At 44.3% G+C, this 23,434-nt stretch overlaps 1 protein-coding gene across 1 annotated transcript in view; it reads right to left on the bottom strand.

Moving 5' to 3' along the window:
* Positions 1–1,328: 1,328 nt before the first annotated feature.
* Positions 1,329–23,434, bottom strand: part of haus1 (HAUS augmin-like complex, subunit 1) — a 38,642-nt gene continuing 16,536 nt past the window's right edge. The window contains exons 4-9 of the mRNA XM_055655269.1: positions 18,834–18,962; positions 11,017–11,140; positions 5,536–5,601; positions 4,916–4,987; positions 4,721–4,768; positions 1,329–2,378 (exon numbers count right to left, since the gene is read on the bottom strand). Coding sequence (XP_055511244.1) covers positions 2,301–2,378; positions 4,721–4,768; positions 4,916–4,987; positions 5,536–5,601; positions 11,017–11,140; positions 18,834–18,962 — 517 coding nt within the window. The 3' untranslated portion in view covers positions 1,329–2,300. The remainder of the gene's footprint in view (positions 2,379–4,720; positions 4,769–4,915; positions 4,988–5,535; positions 5,602–11,016; positions 11,141–18,833; positions 18,963–23,434) is intronic.

Below are 23,434 nucleotides of genomic sequence, written 5' to 3'. Positions count from 1 at the left end.
AATCAACCTTTATTGTCATCTTGCAAGCAACAGTTGTTACAGTGCAAAATGAAAAGATGTTTTCCAGTGAATAGCGGAGCATCGCACATGAAATTTAAACCCTTCACACATAATAACACTAAAAACAGTGGAACAGTATAAATAGTTAAAAGCAGGTAAAAAAAAAACACAATGTTAAAATTCAATAAACCAATCATAAAATATGTCCGGGGCCGCTGATTCGAGTGGCCAGTGCCAGTATTAAAGTGTCCGTGCCAGCCGCAGAGTCCAAGTCAAGTGACTGTGGGTGCAGAGTGACTGTTTAGCAGCCTCACAGCCTGTGGTAGGAAGCTGTTTAGCAGCCTCGTAGTCCGGGCTTTGATGCTACGATATCTCTTGCCTGATGGCAGGAGATCCAGGTGTGCGTGGAGGGGGTGCAGTTTGTCCTTGGCAATTCTCTGTGCTTTCTTCAGACAGCGGCTCTGGAACAGTTCTTGTACCGAGGGTAGGGAGACGCCAATGATCCTCTCTGCTCCCCTCACTACCCTCTGCAGAGCCTTCCTGTCCGAACAGTTGCAGGTGGAGTACCACGTATTTATGCAGTACGTGAGTACAGACTCCACCGTGCCCCTGTAGAAAGTCCTGAGGATGTTGGTGGGGAGTGAGGCCTGTTTTAGTTTCCTCAGGAAGTGCAGTCGCTGATGGGCCCGTTTGACGGTCCCAGTGGTGTTCCTGGACCAGGTGAGGCTGTCCGTTATTTGCACATCAACAGACAATTTAGTTGTTTCAGTAAATTGATTCCTCAACTAACAATTGGGTCACTTATAGTGACCCAAACATTGGTTGGTTAGTAAGTTTGTAATTGGCCCCAAATTGGTGAAATAGGGCACAATGAAGCAGATGAGGCAGCATCTCTGGAGACTGATTAGCCCGAAACATAACTGTGTTTCATGTTTCACACTGTTGCTCAACCTGATGAACAATTTCAGCATTTTACATTTGTTTAAATTAATTTAAATCTAATTAGAAAGGCAGCCTAGTCCCAACAGGCAACTGAAGCTCCGGACACATTTGGTAGGTTCAAACATTTTTTTTTGCTTGCGCCTGATGAAGGTTCTTGACCTGAAACATCACCTGTTCATTCCTTCCACAGGTGCCGCCTAACCCGCTAGTTACCCCAGCACTTTGTGTTTTGCTCAAGATTCAAACATCTACAGATCCTTGATCTATTTTTCTATGTTGGTTGAAACAGTGAGTAGGAAGGAAAGCTTTGTTCAAAATGTATGGAACAAAGCAAATTGGAATAGTTGAGATGAGCTACAAATGATGAACTACAATAGATCAAATGATATTTTCCCATTCACATGCTTTAATAAAGGCACAGCACCAAAATATACAAAATATTTATTCAAACTCTGCTATTATGCATTTACATGTGGAGTAATATTATTTGCTTTTGGACAATGCAGTAGACACCATTCCATTAGCATGTTAGAAAACAAGGAATCATTCATACCAATGTTCAGAAGAGAGAAAATAATGTAATACAGACATGAAATTAAGACACATTTGTCCAATAGCCCTACCCGGTAACAGCACAATGCAGCAGGAAGGTTCCAAATTCAGTTAACATGCCAAGTCAGCTGACCTAAGCCAAGATTAATGATAATACTCTCTGGAGATATAAAAATGATTTCCCCACATTTTAGATGGTAATTGCTGCTGGGTGAAATATATATGAAATCATAACATAACTTGGTTGACATCCTTTCTCCCTTTTGAAGAAAACACACAGTATAAATTCATAAATGATACATAGGGACGATACCCAACGCAAGGGAAAAAAAATCCAACAGATAAATAACGTGGGGATATGGGTAAGAAAAAATATACTTTATTTAGAGTCGGTAATGCAAAACAATAACTCTACAAAAAAGTTAAATTTCTGAAATGTTATTGGCATCAACAGTCATTGTAACTTACATGCAGTACTATGGATCGAACAAGGAATTAACTAATTGCACAAACCTCATGACACGACCGAGGGTTCATTGTTGGCTGGTATAACAATGACATTTTCACAAGAGTCAGCAGTTGATGAGCTATTTAAGAAGCTTTGGCACACTTAAATGTCATCCACAATGTCCACTTACAAATAGACAATTCTTGTTAACCTTGATATAAACCTAATCAACCCAATGAGACAAATCAACATTGCATTAAAAAAATAGATAAACTCCACTGTTTTAGTCTTCTCAGCAAAGTTATAGGCTTATAGTGTGAAGTCAGAGATGCCTCTTGTTACGTTGCCAGTTAACACTTCATTTGAATAAATTCCCTTCAGACATCAAACTTTCCAGATTCTCCATCTTCTCAGCAAGAAGAAGATCAATTTTTTTCTAAAAAAAAAAATTCAACATTATAAAATTATTCAATGTTATTTTGTCAGTAATCAAGTATTTTGTCAGTCAAGTCAGTAATCAAACGGTTTAACCTCTGGTTTCCAATGGTGCAATTTTTTTTGTTTTTTATGTAATTTTCAGGATGCAGGCATTGCTAGCAAACAATTATTGTGCATTTCCAATTGTTTTCGAGGTGATAGAGAGTTACTTTCTTAAACTGTTGCACTCCTTCAAGTGAAGAAGGATGGTGGTGCCTGTCGGCAGCAGCCTCTGCAGTCTGTCTTTTTTTCTTTTTGTCCTGTTAAGTGGATGTTTTGGTTTTAGTTTTTATATTATTTGTAGCTAAGTATATGTGGGGGGTGGGAGCGAGGGAGGGGGTGAGGGAAACTTTTTAATCTCCTCCCTGTACGGGGATCCGACTTTTTCCTTGTTGAGTCTCCGTTGCCATTGTCTTAGTTTATTGGTTTCTTGGTCCTCCAAAATATTCCAAATGGAATTTAAACTGGTGTGTGGGCCTAACATCGTGGAGCCGGCGGCCTCCAACCGGAATCGACCTGGGGCTCCAGTCGCGGAGCCTGCGGACTCACCATCGCGGAGCTGGCCGACTTCGGAGTGCGGAGCGCTGAGATGGCGCGCGGCTGCAACCCGACTTCGGAGCTCGGGATTCACTGTGATGGATGTTTTGTGTGGAATCGTGTTAATTGTGTGTTTCGTTTTTTTTGTTTGATGATGACTGCAGAAACGCAATTCCGTTTGAAATTAAATGTTCAAATGACAATAAACAATTCTGAGTCTGAAGGTTCTCTGACAGTAGTCCTGGGTAAAGAGTTCCAGGATTTAAACCCAGGAACAATGAATGACCATTCACAAGTCAGAATGAACTGTTTTCAAACCAGTGCAAAGTATTTATTGGTATTGAGCTGCAAAGAGACAATTGTAAGTAAATTTGGACATGGTCCTTGCGAGGTTGAAATTGTTTTGTATAGATCAAAACAAAAGTTTGGGGATATATCATAGAGATGTTTGCAGCCAAGTGGGATTTGCCATAATTTATAAGGAGAAAATGTTTCTAGTTGCAGAAGGGTTGACAACCAGAATGTATGATTGGTCAAAAGGACCAGAGGCACTGGGTGGAAGAACAAAAAAGTTACATGCAAGCTGTTGAGGTTTAGAATGCACTGAAAGGTGAAATCCAAACTTTCATATATATTAAATGCCTTTCAGAACTTCAGGATATCTCAAATCACTTTATGGCCATTTAAATACTTTTGAAGTGTAGTGCAACATTGGACAAATGATAGCAAATTTACAGACACTACACTCCCACAAATATCAAGCTAAAATGTTCTGATAATCTGTTACACTGATTTAGGTTGGATGGATAAATATTGTACGATTTGCTGGGGTTAATGCCATTGCTTCACAACAAGAGTACCTTGGGTTCGCTAATGAAGGGTGGTGGAATTCAATAACAATTGAGAGGAGAAATCTGATTAAGTATTTAGAAAGGGGGAAAAAAAAACTATATCTGCGTGAAGAGCAATGAAACAGAACCAACTGGGTAACTTTCAAATGGGCATGAATATAATGCCTGATTCTCTATTAATTACCTTACACTTACTTATCTGCTTTTCCTTCCCTTTCACTCGAGGCATGCGTTCTCAGTCATTCAGCATGAAAACAGGCTTTTTGGCTCAACAAGCACACAATGACCAAAATTACCCATCTACGTTGGGTCCAACTGCTCACATTTTCCCCATATCCCTCTAAACCTTTCCTATCCATGTACCTCTCCAAATGTATTTTAAATGTTGTTATAGTACCTGCCTCAACTACCTCCTCTGGCTACTCGTTACATATACCACCACCCTTTGTGTGGAAAAAGTTGCTCCTCAGGTTCCTATTACATCTTTTCCCTCTCACAAACCTATTTCCTCTGATTCTTGAATCTCCCTGTCTGGGTAAAAGACTCTTCGAGCATTTACCCTATCTATTCCATGTTTGGTTAAACTATCTTGGCTGCTAGCATTATTAAACATAGTACATTGGTTTTAATAGTTCTCTCTATACTTATCACATTTATTTATTTGTTGCAATATGGCTTTACCTTGCCAAGTGCCATATCTTTTAGCATTTACCCGTTGTTCGATTAAAATAAACATGTGCTTTATTCTTTCTCTTTCTTTCGTGTCATAAAATAAATTACTTTCATAGCTTTTGGTTCTAATGAAAGTATTCTGCCCTGCAACTTTGTTTCCCTCTCCACAGATGCTGCCTGACCTGAAGAACATTTTTCAGATTGATTTCTAATTTAAGTTTTAGTTAAGATAACCACTCACCAGCTCCAATTTTGTTTCTTCAACTTTCACTTTGGCAGCATAGAGATTCTGCAAAATAACAAATTACACAAACCTCCGTTAGAACTGAGATTTCATCAAAGAGTACAAAAGCAGATCAAGAGATGTATTGATAAAAAAATGTCAACTGCATTCCTTATCTTGCAGGCAGAAACAAATGCAATCCAAGGCACTTACAGGTGTCAGATCAAGGTAGGATTTCAGTTTTGCATTTAAAGATGCCACTTCATTCTTTACATTTTCCAGTTTCTATAAAGAAAACACTGAACAATCAGTTTCAAAGGCTTTCACTCGCTAACAGTTCGATCTAAGTTTCTTTTACATTAGAAACCCATTTCCTATCAATGTTTGGGACAGAAACCAATCTGAAGTTTCCTCAGCACTGACTTATCATGCACCATGGACATCCAGCACATTTAGTTCCAAATAGGTTTCAACCATCTTACTGCCAGCCAACACACTAAAGGTCCAAGAAAAAGATGGACAAACAACTGGTTGAATTCTTAATTCTTTATCATAAAATCATTTAGCTGAAATACAGCTCCTGGTCCCTAAGTTCAATATACGGAAAACAAATAATTCCTCACAGACCACAATACCATGGTAAAATTACTTCATCTGTCTATTTTAATCCTATTGCAAGCAATAGAAGTCAATTGCTGGGAAATGGAATTAAAATAGGTAGGTTCTTGATAGCTGACATAGTGAGCCTGCCTCCTTGCTGAATTACACCATAACTATAAAACCTACACGGGTCATATTTAATTCTTTCAAATTATGTACATTCTTATACCTACCTCAGAGAGTTCCACCAATGATCGATGATTCAAACTTGGGTCAAATCCAACCTTCTTCAGCTCATTCTGTTAAAAGAAAATGAAGAATCCAAAACTGAAGAGAAGTAATAATTCAAAATAAGTTCCAGGAATCACTGGCAATAAAAACAAAAAAACTGCATGGGTAGTGGGGGGAAACAATAAATAACGTGAAAATTCAGGACTGCAGAGTTGAAAGTACCATATACTTATCCAAATGGAATAAATATACGATACGATAGAACTTTATTTATCCCAGGAGGGAAATTGATCTACCAACAGTCCTAAAACACAAAATACATGACATTAAAGTGACGAGTGGAAAGGATTGGGGATGTGCAAAGATTGGGGAGGGGAGTCAGTTTTAGTCTACCCCATGACAGAAGGAGGAGGAGTTGTACAGTTTGATAGCCACAAGGAATGGTCTGTGGCGGGGCGGGGGTCAAAAAGCTCTTCTTGAATCTGGAGGCTAGTTGTCAGGTTCCTGTACTTTCTTCCTGACAATGGCAGAGAGATAAGAGCAAAGCTTGGTGATGTGGGTATTTGATGATATTAGCCACCATTTTGAGGCAGCTCCTCCTGTAGATCCCTTCGACGGTGAGATCAATACCCGTAATGGTCCAGGCAACATCACCACTTTTTGCAGCCTCCAGAAACAATTGCAAAAAATGGTTCCAGGGTTATTACAATGTTAGAGGAAAGCAAGAAGAGAAAAATATGGAGGTATTTGTGCATAAATCTTTGATGGTAATACAACGTATTAATCAACTGCTCAAAAAACGTACAGGACCATGGGCTCTAATTTGGAGTTGAGAAGTCAACAGGTTACACTGACCTTAAGTAAATGTAAATCAGCCAGAGCAGTTATAATACATGCCATTGTCATACCACTGCAATTGAGAGAGGAAAATGGCAAAGATTTGGTAAAATGGTTCCAAGGATGATGAATAACTTTTACATGGATAGACTGGAGAAGCTGAGATTGCTTTCTTTGGAACAGATGAGCTTTGATGGATGTTTTCCTCTTACGTTATTCACAGGGTGTGGACATCACAATCAAGGTTGTAAATGTAATGTCTACTCCCAATTGCACGATGATGTGACCCTGTATCTTCTTTCTTGAATTTCTCCATGTGTACAGCATAATGACTGGTTGATTCAGCAAATCAAAATGTTCAGTAACAATTACCAAAAGTGATTAACACTGCCTGGTCCATCACGGGTACTGATCATCCCACGACTGAAGGGATCTATAAAAGGCGCTGTCTCAGAAAGGCAGCCAGCACCATCAAGGACCCCACATCATCCTGGCCATGCTCTTATTTCACTCCTGCCGTCAGGAAGAAGGTATAGGAGACTGAATCCTATAACGTCCACGTTAAGGAACAGCTTCTTCCCAACCACCACCCAAAAAAACTGAACTCTGAACTATGAACTGTCTTGATTGTACTAGGACTTCAGGCTTTGTTTGGGATTTTGTTTGCACCGTATTAGTTTTTTTAGGTTTTTTTAGATCCTTGGTCATGTTTATCCGAATTTAAGATGGACTGTTGAAGAAATACAATGCATTTTGTTGAATCAAGTGGGAGTCAAGAGTGTTTAATTGTCATATGTACCGACAATGGACCAATGAATAAATACAACAGTTTCAACACAATTCTCTGGATGCTTTCAAGAGAGAGTTAGATAGAGTTCTTAAAGATGGTGGAGTCAAAGTATATGGGGAGAAGGCATGAACAGGGTACTGATTGTGGATGATCAGCCATGATCACAGTGAATGGCGGTGCTGGCTCGAGGGCAAATGGCCGACCTACTCCTATTGTCTATTGTCTGATAAATGCTTAAAATGACACGATTGTATTGCAATAAAACAGGTTGCTTTGACTGGAAAGAATTGACAGCATTCCATCACTTTCCTGACTAATGCTGTGCAGGTAGTCGTAAAACTTTAAGAAGTCAGGATACAAGTTACTTGTCACAGAATAGCCAGCCTCTGACCTCCTCCAGCAGTCACTATATTCAAATAGCTAATATATTTAGTTGTGATGACCTCCCAAGATATCAATCATGGCAGTACGGCTGAAAGGATGTGTTTTGATTCGCTCTTGTTGAAGATAATCATTATCTGACACTTGCGTGACATAATATGGCTTGCCACTTATCATCACAAGCCTGAATGTTGACCACGTTTTGATTGAAGCTGGCAATGGGCTGCTTCATTAGACTGGATCCAATAAAAATGAAATAATCAAAAATCGTGATCTCATGAGAAGGTTCAGAGGGGTGTTGGTGGAACAGAATTTGGAAAATAAACATGTATGAGGTAGCTAAGGACAATAGTTAGACACTTTCCTTCATTAAGAGTTTTGTCCATTTCCACTGTCCTCTGATAAAGGATTTTTGGCCTTAAACATTAATTCTGCTTCTATTTCAAGACAAGCTGTGTAAGCTGCTGAGTGCTGCATTCTGTCTTTGTTCCATTGTCCTCAATTTTATTTAATTTTCAATTTCATAAATGCTCTTGGCTGTCGTGGAACTGTGCATGGGTTAGCACAACTTAGTCACATTGTTGACAACCTATCCTAATTAAATTGAATTTGAATTTCCTTTATTATCATTCAAAACGAGTTTGAACAAGATTTCGTGCCATGACAGAAAAAAAGCACCAAAACACACAATGGACATAGTTGACAGCAAGATCATGGGTTTTAAATGGCTTGGTTCAATTGTTCTGGTTTTTATGGATGGGACATCTTTATTCCGATACACATGTGGGGGAAAAAAAACACCTCTCATGGCCAGGACTGCTACACTTTTTGTATACTTTCACAATGTCTCAAAGCTGCAGTGAGCAGAATTGGCTCAGTCAGTGTTTTATAAACAATCGACATGACCTTTTTGCTTTTATGCTGTATATGAAACGCAGGATCCTGTAAGCATTTTTTACTTGCTTGCAATCCTAACCTCAGCCATTTAATGCATAAGAAACAACAAAGATATACCGTGAAGGGAGAGGTGGGGGACGACATTAATGCTCTCCCTCGTAGCCTGGTGGCTTTTGACGACCATCTGCAAACATCCAAAAATTGATAATGTGTTTGGTGAGGTCCCAGGTTATTTTTTTATTCCAGAATAGTGATAGTGATATCTACTCGGAGAAGACAACAGAACCTTGGCCCAGCCCAACATCACTATAATACATCAACGGGAAGGCTCTATTTTAAAACTCAGGAATAAAAGCATTGTAGCTAATGTATTGATAACATTTGTCCTCCCTAATTTTAGCACTTTAAATGCAACACAAACAAGTTTTTTATTTCCTCTTGAAGTGAAAATAAAACTCAAACTACACCGATTCTAAACAAAGAGTATTTCAGCAGGGATCTGGAGCATGATTGGCAGTCTAATGTGAAGTAAAATTCTGGGTCTCTTAAGTTGCAAAAATTCCCAAATTCATTAACCCTTTCTCACTTGAAAATCCATGCACAAGATGCAAGTTCAGGCAATCTATCTATCTATATCTATATACTTTTAACACTGTGTGCGTGTGGGTGCGTGTGTGTGAGTGTGTGCGCGTGTGTCATTTTGCCTGTGAAACGTATCTCCTCGAAAACCAGACCCAAAATCGCGGCGATTTTTTCATATTTCTGTAGGGATTTAACTTATGATTTCAGAAATCCACTCCTCTCTAAATTTGCTCAATTATTTCCCCAGATTTTGAATAAAGTTGTTCACGAAACTCAATTAAAAAAAAATCGGAGCGTGCAGCTGCTGATGTCGCAATGCCCACCAATCGAGGCCCACCTGCCTCCTGGCCCCGCCGCTGTGGATTAATGCAGCTGTTGTCAACGCACATGCGCAGTTTTACACGAGGTACGTTCGCCCACCCCCATCCCCCCATTCTTCAAAAGGCGCAGAAAGATCAAGAAAGTTCTGCAGAACAAAGATTCTACTGCTCAGCTCCGCTATAGGAGCTTTGATCTCAGGGTCAGCGGCACCTCACGCGCTGAAACTTCTCCACGCTGCCTGTGCAGCACTTGAAGCCCCGCCTCCCTCTCCTCCCTCCCTCTCCTCCCTACCCGTCACAGAGGACGACCTTCTCTCTGTGGAGGCCCAATCGTCTGTCCCCCCCGGCCCGGCTATTTCACGCTGGTGGGTGCGCTTCCCTTAGCGGAAGCAACGATCAGCTGGTCCCCCCGCTGCTTTTCACTGTCCTCAGATCGGGCACCCACGAGCTGCCGTCCCGCCCCTCTCCTCTCTCTCTCTCTCTCTCTCTCTCTCCCCCCCTCTCTCCCCCTCTCCCACTCTCTCTCTTCCCTCCTCTCTCTCCCCTCTCTCTCCTCTCTCTCCTCTCTCTCTCTCTCTCCCCTCCCCTCTCTCTCTCCCCCCCCCCTTCTCTCTCTCTCTCTCCTCTCTCCTCTCCCCCCTCCTTCCTCTCTCCCCCCCCCCTCCTTCCTCTCTCCCCCCCCCCCTGCCCTCCCTCCCCTAAACCACCTTCCCCTCCCCCTCCCCCCCTCCACCCCTACCACCTTCCCTTCCCCCCCTCAGTCCCCCTCTCTCTCCTCCCCTCTCTCTACTCCCTCTCTCTCTCTCCCCTCTCCTCTCCTCCTGTCTCTTGCCCTTCTGTTTCCTCCTGTCTCTGCCCTTCTCTCTCTCCCCATTCTCTCTCTGCCCTCATTCTCCACCCCCCAGCCCCCCTCTCTAGACGTGCCTGCTTGTTGGGGGCTATGCGTCAGTGGATTGGGCGGTTATGGGGTGAAAGGAGCAAATTAATAATAGTAATATAATATCAAGGGGGGTAGTTAGTGTGTGTGTGTGTGTGTGTGGGGGGTGATTAGAGATTGAGGGGTGGGGGGGCACGATATCACAGGTGAGGGCTGGTTCCCGAACGCAATACTCCACCACTCACCCATAGGTCCCAATATTCACCACTCCCTAGAGGGGGGGGGGGAGGGGGGGGGAGAGGGGGGTTGGGATGGAGAGGGGGGGAAAAGGGTCCCACCCTCTCTGCCCCCCCCCCCCCCCCCCCCCCTCTCTAGGGAGTGGTGAATATTGGACCTATGGGTGAGTGGTGGAGTATTGCGTTCGGGAACCAGCCCTCACCTGTGATATCGTGCCCCCCCACCCCTCAATCTCTACCCCCTCACTCTCTAGCCATGCCTGCACGGTTGGGGGTTATGCGTTAATGGATAGGGCGGGGGATGGTGAGGAGCAAATGAATAATATTAATTGAATATCAAGGTGGGGTTAGTGTGTGTAGGGGGTGGTTAGTGTTAGTGTGTGTGTGTGTGTGTTGTCCGAAGTGTGTGTGTGTTGTGTGTGTGTGTGTGTGTGACCCGTTGACACCCCCCCCCCCCCCCACCCCCCCCCCCCCCCCCCCCCCCCCCCCCCCCTCCCCATGTTGAGGAGACCAACGTCCAACTGACTAGACCAAGGAGTCACTCTTAAAACTATGGCACCAACCTCTAAATTTTTGCTCAATTGGCTCCATTCTTTCATCTTTTTTACAAAGAAATCCATATTCTGTTTTTTATTCTCTGCCTTTGCGTGCTGTTCCGTGACATCATGATCTATCTTCTGCAAATCCCTTAAAACAAGAAAGATGATTGTAATTCTACATCTTTCACCCCCATCAGCTCTAATGAAAGGAACACTTTTCACATGTTCGCTTTAGGGTGACCATTGGTGTTGTGGTTAGCGAGGAAACTTTTCCAAACCTACAGCAGGATATAGATCAGATAGAAATTTGAGCAAAACATTGGCAATTAATTTAATTCTGACAAGGGCAAAATTATGCATCGTGTGTTGTCAAACAGGGAGAGGATACATATGGTAGGACATGAAGGAAGGTTGATGAAGAGGGACTTTGGGGACCAAGTCCATAGTTCCATGAAAATGGCAGCGTGAGCAGGTAGGTAGGTGAAGGTGGCATCTATCATGCTTGGTCATAAGATACCAAGTTCAGGTCATAAGATACACAAGTTGGTCATTGTGTGGCAACATCACACTGGTTAGACCGTACATGCGGTATTCTGTGCCGTTCTGGTTGCCACATCATAGGAAGGATTTGGTTACACTGGAGAGATTTCAGAGGAAATTTTCACCGAGATGTGGCCGACATTGGGTTAGATAGGTGGAGCTCATTTTCCCTGGAGCAAAGGGAGACTGAGGGGGTGAATCGTATGTGTATCTAAGAGGCATAAATAGAATCTTTTTGCCATCATTTGGTATCAAAAACAAGCGGCCATAGGTTTAAGTGAAAGGAAGAAGTTTTAAAGGGACGTTAAAATAACCTTTTTGTGGGACAAATATCAGTGTGTCATTGTTTTCTGGTCAGAGGAGGAGGTGCACCAAGATATAATTGTTACGTTTAAAAAGTATTTACACAAGCAGTTGAGTATACAACGTATAAAAGGATGCAGACCTAGTGTGGGCAAATTAGATCAGTGTAGAAGGGTAAAAAGCCTGTTTCTGTGCTGTACAATTCTATGACTACGCTAAATTAGTATAGTGGTACATCTTTAACTTAATCACAAAACCTATTGTCACAGGATTTTTATGCTTAAAAACATGTTATTTTACAGTTTTAGACTAATTTACAACAGGCCAGTGGTTCAGTAAACAGTGGTCTGGTTGCTTGGGTATATACTGTGCTCTTCCTTTTGGTTTTGGGGCGGAGGCCGAACTACTTCTTGCGTGTGGGACTGAGACAGAATCTCTCCTGCACTGCCATTCACCTAATTCCATTCCTCACTAGGCAATTAGCACAAGAGCCCATAACTCTAATTACTCCTCCTCCCACTCCCTTACCACCAGTGATCTCATTAATTACTATTATAATTAACAGGCTCTCCTTCAAGTACATCTGAAACATAACATCCATCACTCTCTCCTTAACCTGCTGCTTCTGATCTGTTTCGCTACTATATTCTTAAGGGGTTGGACAGGCTAGATGCAGGAAGATTGCTCCTGATGTTGGGGAAGTCCAGGACAAGGGGTCACAGCTTAAGGATAAGGGGGAAATCCTTTAAAACCGAGATGAGAAGAACCTTTTTCACACAGAGAGTGGTGAATCTCTGGAACTCTCTGCCACAGAGGGTAGTCGAGGCCAGTTCATTGGCTATATTTAAGAGGGAGTTAGATGAGGCCCTTGTGGCTAAGGGGATCAGAGGGTATGGAGAGAAGGCAGGTACGGGATACTGAGTTGGATGATCAGCCAAGATCATATTGAATGGCGGTGCAAGCTCGAAGGGCCGAATGGCCTACTCCTGCACATAATTTCTATGTTTCTATGTAGTCCAAGATCCAGTACTGAATGGACAGGGATTTCCTCCAGTTAAATTCTGGAGAAAGTGCTATCAATAACCTTATTACTTTCCTTTGCCAATCAAAGAGAATCAGAATCAGAATCATTCAATTCAATTCAATTCAATTCAACTTTAATGTCATCGCACAAATACAAGTATCAGTACAACGAAATGCAGTTTTGCGTCAGACCGTAGTAGTTGTACATAAAGAGAAAAAAAACAAGAAAAAAAATAGAAAGAGAGAAGATACAGAATAATCAGGAAATACAGAATGATTAAACAAAGGGGGACGGAGGGACCAGAGAAGTCTATCGTCGGGACTCCGAGTTCAGCAGTGTGATTGTGTTGTTATAGAAGCTTTTCCTCATCCTGCTGGTACGTGACCTGAGGCTCCTGTACCGCCTCCCTGATGGGAGGAGGGCAAACAGTCCATGGTTGGGGTGTGAGGGGTCTTTGATGATCTTCCCAGCCCGACTCAGACACCGTTTTCGGTGGAGGGCACCCATGGCAGGGACCGGGGCACCGATGATGTGCTTCGCGGTTTTCACCACCCGTTGTAGTGCCTTCCTGTCCGCAGCAGTGCAGCTGCTGTACCATACCGTGAAGCAGGTGGTCAGGATACTCTCTATGGTACAGCGGTAAAAGTTGGTCAGGATCTGGGGGGACAGGTGGGCTTTCTTGAGCCTCCTAAGGAAGTAAAGGCGCTGCTGTGCCTTTTTGATCAGCTTGGAGGTGTTGAGGGACCAGGACAAGTCCTCCGAGATATGCACTCCGAGGAATTTATAGCTGGAGACGCGCTCCACCTCAGTCCCGTTGATATGGATGGCGGTATGACTGCCTCCTCTGGTCTGCCTGAAGTCGACAATAATCTCCTTCGTCTTTTTGGAGTTGAGGATGAGGTTATTGTCGGCACACCAGGTGGTCAGGTGCTGGATCTCATCCCTGTAGGCTGACTCATCGTTGTCGCTGATCAGTCCTACTACCGTGGTATCGTCAGCAAACTTAATAATGGCGTTGGATCCGTGCTTTGGGATGCAGTCGTGGGTGAAGAGGGAGTAGAGAGAGAGGGCTGAGCACACAGCCCTGTGGCACTCCGGTGTTCAGTGTTATAGTGGAGGAGGTGAGGTTATTGACCCTAACAGACTGTGGTCTGTTAGTGAGGAAGTCCAATGTCCAGTTGCAGAGGGAGGTGGAGATGCCAAGTCCACTGAGTTTGGTGATCAAGCTGGCTGGGATGACGGTGTTAAAGGCAGAGCTGAAATCTATGAACAGCAGCCTGATGTAGGAGTTGTTGTGGTCCAGGTGGGTCAGGGCAGAGTGTAGGGCCGCCGATATGGCGTCCTCTGTAGACCTGTTGGTCCGGTAGGCAAACTGATGGGGGTCCAGTGTGGGGGGGAGGCAGGCTTTGAGGTGAGCCAAGATCAGCCGCTCAAAGCACTTTGCAATGACAGGGGTGAGTGCCACTGGGCGGAAATCGTTGAGACTCCCTGTAGCTGACTGTTTGGGCACTGGCACGATGGTTGATGTCTTGAGGCAAGTGGGGACAACACCCTGGGCCAGTGAGAGATTGAAAATGTCGGCGAGGACTGGGGATAGTTGACCAGCACATGCCCTAAGCACCCAGCCAGGGATGCCATCGGGGCCGGCAGCTTTGCGCTCATTCACCTTGCTCAGTGCATCTTGTACAGCAGAGGTGGAGAGACTGAGGGGTTGTTCATTCGGGGGTGGAGCAACTTTAATGGCTGGGGTTTTGTTGTCCCGGTCAAAGCGAGCATAGAAGTGGTTTAACTCGTCAGGCAGGGTGTCGTTGTCTGGGGGAGGGGTGTTAACTTTCTGATAATCGGCAAGGGATTTGATTCCTTGCCACATGCGCCTGGGGTCAGAGTTGTTATGGAAATGCTCCTCAATCCGCCGTTTGTGATTGAGTTTAGCGTTCCTAATTCCCATTTTCAGATTGGCCCTGGATGAGCTGTATCCCTCAGCGTCGCCAGATCTGAAAGCGGCATCGCGAGCCTTCAGTAGGAGTCTGACCTCCCTGCTCATCCACGGCTTCTGGTTAGGGAAAGTCTTTATCTCCTTGTGGGTAGTGACATTATCGGTACAGAATTTTATATAGTCCAGAACTGTTGAGGTGTACGAGTTGATGTCCACTTGTGAATTGGAGGTGGACTGAGTAGCAAAGAGACTCCAGTCTGTCTGCTGAAACTGCTCCTGTAAGTCAGAGACAGCCCCCTCAGGCCAGACCTTCACTGTCCTCATGGTAGGTTTCACACGTCTGATCAGAGGTGTGTATTTGGGGAGCAGGAACAGGGAGAGGTGGTCAGACTGTCCAAGGTGGGGGAGGGGGAAGGCTTTGTAGGCTTCAGTGATATTAGTGTAAACTAAGTCCAGAACATTGTTTCCTCTGGTTGGGCAGAAAACATGCTGATGGAACCTGGGAAGTACAGTTTTAAGGTCGGAGTGGTTGAAATCACCCGCAACAATAAATGCCCCCTCTGGGTGGGCAGATAGATGTTTGCTGATAGCAGCTTGCAGCTCTTCCATTGCTAGCCTGGCATTAGCGTCCGGGGGAACATAGACTGCAGTGATAACAGTTGTGAATTCATACTTTATTCGCCAGTTATATTTTGCAACATACGAGAAATTTCATTGGCCAGGTCAGTCATACAATTAAAAGCAACAGATTACTCAAAAACACATTTTAACATGAACATCCACCACAATGACTCCTACACATTCCTCACTGTGATGGAAGGCGAAATAAAGTTCAAGTCTTTCCCTTAGTTCTTCCTCGGTCGTGGGCCTCAAGCCCCCATTGTCGGGAGGATCTTGACTCCCGGGCCCTCCGCGTTGAGGCGATCAGCTCCTGCATCGGGGGGATGTCAGCTCCCCCGCGGTGGGCGATTGAACCTCGCGTCGGGGCTGGTCGAACCTTCCGCGACGTTGGAGCTTCCCGACTAGCCTCTCCCGACTGCGAGCTTGATGGTAAAATCTGCGGTGGCTGCGGTGGGAGCGATCCCAGGCAAGGGATCAGCTCCGATGTTAAGTCTGCACCCTGCGATAGGGCTCAAAGTCAGTCCGAGGAGACTTCCAGCTCCATCGATGGAAAGCCGCAGAGCACCCAGAGAACGTGATCCGAAAAAATTAATCACATTTCCGGCAAGGTAAGAACTTGAAAAAAAGTTTCCCTCAATCCCCTCCCCGCTCCCCCACATTTAACACACTAAAAAATAACAAAAGGAATGAAAAAACGAACAGACTGCCGGCAGGGCAGCCATCACCGCGGCGCCCCTGGTGGAGTGAACCTAATTGTCGCGAATATCTCCAATTGCAGTTCCCTTTTATCTACCTCAGTACCATCCAACTCCACTCAACTCAACTCCTTCCCCCTAAAATCCACATTCACATTTATAATCTCCACATTCAAATATATAAAAGCTCCAATAGATCCAACTTTACACTATCTTGAGAGTAAACTGCCTTCTGAACTGTAACACACGTCATTTCCATTAATTTGTAATCTGCATTCACTGAACTGCACTGGCTTTAGTAAAACACTAGACCAAGTGGGACCCGTTGGGTCCCTGTCACATAGGAGGCTTGGTCCCCCAATGGAACCCATTCCCCAATGCAATATTCCACCACTCACCCATAGCCCCCAACTATATATATATATATTATATAATATATAAACCCCCCCCCCCACTGCTCTAGATGTCAGCTGCTCTACATCGGTGAGACCAAGCGTAGGCTTGGCGATCGGTTCGAATTAACCTACCTGATCTAACGGTGGCTCAGCACTTCAACTCCCACTCCCATTCCGAATCCGACCTTTCTGTCCTGGGCCTCCTCCATGGCCAGAGTGAGGACCACCATAAATTGGAGGAGCAGCACCTCATATTTTGCTTGGGCAGTTTGCACCCCAGCTGTATGAACATTGACCTCTCCAATTTTAGGTAGTCCCTGCTTTCTCCTCCCCTTCTCAGCTCTCCCTCAGCCCACTGTCTCCACCTCTTCCTTTCTTCTTCCCATCCCCCCCCCCCCCCCCTCACATCAGTCTGAAGAAGGGTCTCGACCTGAAACGTTGCCTATTTCCTTCTCTCCATAGATGCTGCCTCACCCGCTGAGCTTCACCAGCATTTTTGTCTACATTCGATTTTCCAGCATCTGCAGTTCCTTCTTAAACATAGCCCCCAACTGCTCATTTCCCCTTATTCACCCTCCCTCTTTTTAAACTTAAAAGAAAATCCAATCGCACTTGCTGCCAGGAAAAAAAATCCAATTACACTTGTTGCCAGGACTCGGTGTCCTGTGATTTGCAACACTGTAGCAGGTAGGCCCGGCAATTGGATTTGGATTTTTTGCAGTGAGAAGTGAAGTGAAAAGTTAAAATTTTAAAGTTAACTTGTAAAATATACCAACTGAACGTAACTTTGATACAACACACCATAGGACAATTGTGAGTACAGTGGTCCAAACATTGTAGTGTACCAAGCTATCGTGTACCATTGGTCCGTAATTCTCACACACACATAGAGACACACACACACACACGCACGCACGCACGAGACAAGATGAGAGCGTAATATGTAGCTTGATTCAGTTTTCAAATTCTCATCTTTTTTAATTAGTGCATTGGGCTCAATTTCATTCATCCTATAACCTCCATCAGTTCTACAATCTTTAACATCACTGACCTTTATTCTGTGGAACCCAGATTGGACATGTGAACAAATTCCTCCTTAAATATCTCCACTTTCGCTTTAATCAGTTTTTCTTTAAATCTTCCCTACTTTTCCAAGTCATGTTTAATATATTTATTTGTAGCACGATGTTAAATTTTCTTTAATTTGAAATGAAGCCTGTGAAGCACTTAGGATGACAATTTCTACATGAAGTCATTAAGCTATCACTGAACACTATCCCCAAGGGTCTGAAGAAGGGTCTCGACCCGAAACGTCGCCTATTTCCTTCGTTCCATAGATGCTGCCTCACCCACTGAGTTTCTCCAGCATTTTAGTCTGCATCCCCAAGAGACACTCACATAATAAAATAATTGGGAAATAGAACATCTTCACACTAATTGGTCATGATGAGGCACTTTCAATTGTGTTATGAATACAGTAGCTCTGCAAATGGCAGTGGTCTGATTGATGCAAGAGACTCTTAGTTCCGGGGTAAGAGGTGCCACTACTTCTAGTAGAAGGATATTTTCATTGCAATAATACAATCTCAATCCCAAACAATCAAACATTTACCCTCTGCTCTTCCACCGTCCCTCAGGAACCAACTATGAAAGCCTACCCAGATTTTTGTCCAGAAAATCGTTTTAAACTACTTTCATCGATTACTTTTTCACACCGCCATAATTTAATTTGTTTAAATTTGAGATCCCAGTTTTAGACTTAACCACGTCACACTCAGACTGAATACAAAATTCCAACATGTTATGATTTGTCTGCCACAGAGGAAGCCTTTCACTGATGAAGTCATCAGTCTAAGACATCAACCGTTTCTGTCTTCAACTGTATTATTTGAGTGAAGTGCTTTGGAACAGCCTGACAGTGCAAATATAAAATAAGTGTACTCTTATATACTAAATTACTGTTGCAAATCACTATATAATGAACTAGTTGATCAGCAAATAAGGTTATAGTGACTGGTCATATTCAATGTTTTTAAAAGTATATTTGGAAACCTCTACTTTTGAGCATCACTTTTGCAAATTTACAGTGATCAATTAAATCAAATCTATTCACGATGTGAGATTCGTGCAACATTTTTTTCCAATTCAATCCATTCTTCAATCAGAAAAAACGTAGGCCAGTGGGTTTGCTAACTTTATACTGCAGAAGCATGGTTTTAATTGATGTGTCATGCCAAACGTCACTTGTCATGAAGGTGATACATAGGGCCAGTGAGGGTGTGGGAAAGGCAATGGAAATAAACAAACATCAGCTCCTTGATACTCACGCCTGCAGAGACTTTTCCAGCATGATGCTTTCAGTCAGTTTCTTCGACAGTTCACTGAGAATTTCTCTTTGACTTCTGTTTTCTGATGTTAAACGGTCAGATGTCAAGTCGTCTATTGCAAGCATAAAGCTTTAAAAAAAGAAAATGTTATAAAACAGCTAAATAATGCAAGGCAGTCTCTGATTCAGACCAATGCTAGTCAAATCTATCCTGCTGGAAATATGTACGTGCATAGCAAAAAATCAGAGAATAGATTGGATTGCTCTATTATACCCAACAACAAACCAGCTCCTCAGCACTCACCATTAACTGGATAGTTTTTTCAAAAAGTCAACACATATACGAGTGGGCTGAATGACCTTTCTCTGTGCTGTACGATGCTCCTATTCTAGTTTGTACAAAACTGAAATACTGACAGAACCATTTCTCTCCAACAGTCAGTATTTTAAATTGAAATATCAGGGAAAAAATAGCACACTTTGGTTCGCACAATAATAAACTAAACTTAATAGCATTAAGATAGACATCTTATCCTGCCCTACATTCATCTAAAAATCTTTGAAGAACCTGGATTTAAAATCTATTACACAGTTAAATTTTAATGTGCACTGCAGTCGGTGTAAATACCTTTGATCACTAAGTTGTTCATGCACTTTGTCAGTCACAGATTGGGGTTAATTTCCTGTTGCAAATCACTATATAATGAACTAGACTTCCAGAAGGCTTTCGACAAGGTCCCACATAAGAGATTAGTATGCAAACTTAAAGCACACGGTATTGAGGGTTCAGTATTGATGTAGATAGAGAACTGGCTGGCAGACAGGAAGCAAAGAGTAGGAGTGAACGTGTCCTTTTTAGAATGGCAGGCAGTGACTAGTGGGGTACTGCAAGGCTCAGTGCTGGGACCCCAGCTATTTACAATATATATTAATGATCTGGATGAGGGAATTGAATGCAACATCTCCAAGTTTGTGGATGACACAAAGCTGGGGGGCAGTGTTAGCTGTGAGGAGGATGCTAGGAGGCTGCTAGGTGACTTGGATAGGTTGGGTGAGTGGGCAAATGCATGGCAGATGCAGTATAATGTGGATAAATGTGACGTTATCCACTTTGTTGGCAAAAACAGGAAAGTAGACTATTATCTGAATGGTGGCCGATTAGGAAAAGGGGAGATGCAACGAGACCTGGGTGTCATGGTACACTAGTCATTGAAAGTAGGCATGCAGGTGCAGCAGGCAGTGAAGAAACCGAATGGTATGTTAGCATTCATAGCAAAAGGATTTGAGTATAGGAGCAGGGAGGTTCTTCTGCAGTTGTACAGGGTCTTGGTGAGACCACACCTGGAGTATTGTGTACAGTTTTGGTCTCCAAATCTGAGGAAAGACATTCTTGCCATAGAGGGAGTACAGAGAAAGTTCACCAGACTGATTCCTGGGATGGCAGGACTTTCATATGAAGAAAGACTGGATAGACTTGGCTTGTACTCGCTAAAATTTAGAAGATTGAAGGGGGGATCTTATAGAAACTTACAAAATTCTTAAGGGGTTGGACAGGCTAGATGTAGGAAGATTATTCCCGATGTTGGGGAAGTCCAGAACAAGGGGTCGCAGTTTAAGGATAAGGGGGAAGTCTTTTGGGACCGAGATGAGAAAAACATTTTTCACACAGAGAGTGTGGAATCTGTGGAATTCTCTGCCACAGAAAGTAGTTGAGGCCAGTTCATTGGCTATATTTAAGAGGGAGTTGGATGTGGCCCTTGTGGCTAAAGGGATCAGGGGGTATGGAGAGAAGGCAGGTACAGGATACCGAGTTGGATGATCAGCCATGATCATATTGTATGGCAGTGCAGGCTCGAAGGGCCAAATGGCCTACTCCTGCACCTATTTTCTACGTTTCTATGTTTCTAAATACTGAGGGGTTGCAACGTATATTATATTCAAAGTGTAGGTCGATGGACTTTTATATACTAAAGAGATCAAGCAGAACCATGGTGTTAATATAAAGAATCAGCTATGGACTTAATGAATGACAGAGCAGTCTTAAAGAACAATGTGTCCTACCACTGCTACTGTTATATAAAGTCTCCTGCCTTTTTCTGTCATTCAAAGAGTAGGATTGAAATGGACAAGTGAAATTAAACATGCCAATATTTCAAATTAAACATTAATATGAAAACCAGCAACTGCACTTAGTTCCTCCACTATATGAAAGTCCGATTGGGAATGTGAAAATAATGGGCAATGTTGGTAGAGATGAGAAAGCAAATTGTCTTTGAGAAGTTATGGGCAAGCTCAGTGAGTAGACAACAACATGGCAGCATAGTTCTTGGCCATTTACAGTTGAAATAAGGAGAAATTACTTAATTCCTATATAAATATTTGTAATTCTCCATCCCAAAGACCTTCAAATACTGTGCACAGTCAGGTTTGAACATTAAGACGACATTCAAGGACAGAGGCAAGGACAGGAAAGCAAAACTGATGTAGAAATTAACCACTTCGATATTTCTGTTGCAATACTGAAAGATTGGGAAATATCGATTTTCGGAAGGACCTGTTGTCCCTGTACACAAGCCAGTGAAAGTTAACGTACATGCAGCAGACAATTAAAAAAAGAAAATTATTTATTAATCCTTACTGAATTTATGGAAGACAATTTGCTAAGCAGGGCCTTAGTCTGACCGGAAATAATGTGTACAATTTTGTTCTACTTGTCTAAAGGAAAATGTACTTGCCATTGGAAGGAGTGCAGAAAAGATTGATCCAACTGATTTTGAGATTGTTTATATTTATTAATTTCCAGAATCTGGCCTTTACTAGCAGGGCCAACTGTTAACAGGAAAGTGCCTGTCATACAAGAAGAGATTTAGTAGGCTGTTTAAGAAGGAACTGCAGATGCTGGAAAATCGAAGAGATTTAGGATGCTGGTTTTCTCAGCAAAGTGTTTTAAACGTATTGTGGCGGTTCCCAAGGGTCGGGCCATTTCCACTATTGAACTCCTCGGCACGGGAATGGATGTGTCCGGAGGCGGCCCTTAGCTAAAGGGATAAAGGGCAGGGGTTTAGGTGCCTTCTTCCTCTTGCAGACTCGTTTGGTCAGGAGAAGGACAAAGATTAAAATACCTCCCAAAACACCTGGCTCCTCGCCTTCATTTCGGGATTATCGTCGCGCTACATTGGTGACCTTGACGCTCCACTGTTGTCATGATGGAGGCAGAAGACAGAGCCTTCATATGGAGGGCCTAGGCGACTGGCGGCCATCAAGCCTCCTCAATGAGATGGTCGCGCTCCTGAATGTGCACACGCCGTGCGTAATGTTCGAATACACCTACCTGCATCTGCTGCCGGCCTACATCCGCCTGCAAGTTACCAATGCCTCTACGCAGATATCAGGGCCCTCAGCAGGCATGCCGACGTGCTGTGGACGGTGCGCCCGGATGACGTCAGCGCGCTGGCCATCAGCAGGCGCACTGACACGCTGTGGAGGGCGCGCCCGGATGACATCAGCGCGCTGCCCGTCACTCTGGCAGCGCCCGATTTCCTCCGGTTGGGCGGGGGAGCTGTGGAAGGAGTGACAGCTGCATCCCGGAGGCCTGTGCGATTGCCCCCTGCGGCCGTGGCGGGTACTGCACCTGCAGGCCAGCACTAGCAGGCTCCAAGCGCCACCAGCACGGCAATGCCGTCAGCCATGCACGTTCCCGGGAAATGCCAGGGCCGTCTGCCAATAGTCTCCGCGGCGGCCGGCCAGATTCACCGCCTATTCGCCTGGGATCGGCGCTCCGGGAGCCGTTTCCTCGTGGATACCGGGGCAGAGCTGAGCGTCCTGCCCCCTTTGCTGGCAGACATTAATTCCGGTAAGCGGGGGCTCACTGCGGCAAATGGCAGCCCCATCCGTACGTATGGGGTTCGCACGGTCCCGATCGTGTTCGGCTCCTGTCATTTCTCGTGGAGGTTTACCATCGCTGATGTCTCGCAGCCATTGCTCGGCGCCGACTTCCTCCGGGCTCATTCCCTCCTGGTGGACATCAGGCGTCAGCGCCTGGTCCACGCTGCCACGATGGAGCCGATTACGCTGCGTTTGGATGAGCCGGTTGGACGCCCCCCGTTGTCCGTGGATTCCTGCTTTGCTCAGGTCTTGGCCGCGTTCCCGGATATCCTGACACCACGGTTCCGGTCGTCGACCCCCAGGCACGGGGTGGTTCATTTCATACAGACTACGGGACCACCTCTCCACGCACGAGCACGCCGACTGCCGCCGGATAAGCTACGTCTGGCACAGCAGGAGTTCCGCATGATGGTAGTCCTTGGGGATCATCCGCCCTTCAAACAGCCCATGGGCGTCCCCACTCCACATGGCCCTAAGGCAAGCGGGGGGCTGGCGACATTGTGAGGGTTATCAGCAGCTGAATGCCGCCACCACACCGCAGATCGATACCCCATACCCCACATCCAGGACTTCAACGCCCATTTGGCCGGGGCTACTATTTTCTCCAAAGTGGATTTGGTATGGGGTTATAACCAGATCCCAGTCCACCCGGAGGATGTGCCCAAGACGGCAATCATTACGCCGTTTGGGCTGTACGAGTTCATGCGGATGCCGTTC

Source organism: Leucoraja erinacea, chromosome 1, assembly GCF_028641065.1.
Source record: "Leucoraja erinacea ecotype New England chromosome 1, Leri_hhj_1, whole genome shotgun sequence".
Taxonomy (NCBI): domain Eukaryota; kingdom Metazoa; phylum Chordata; class Chondrichthyes; order Rajiformes; family Rajidae; genus Leucoraja; species Leucoraja erinaceus.
This window is presented reverse-complemented; position numbering and strand designations above follow the sequence as displayed.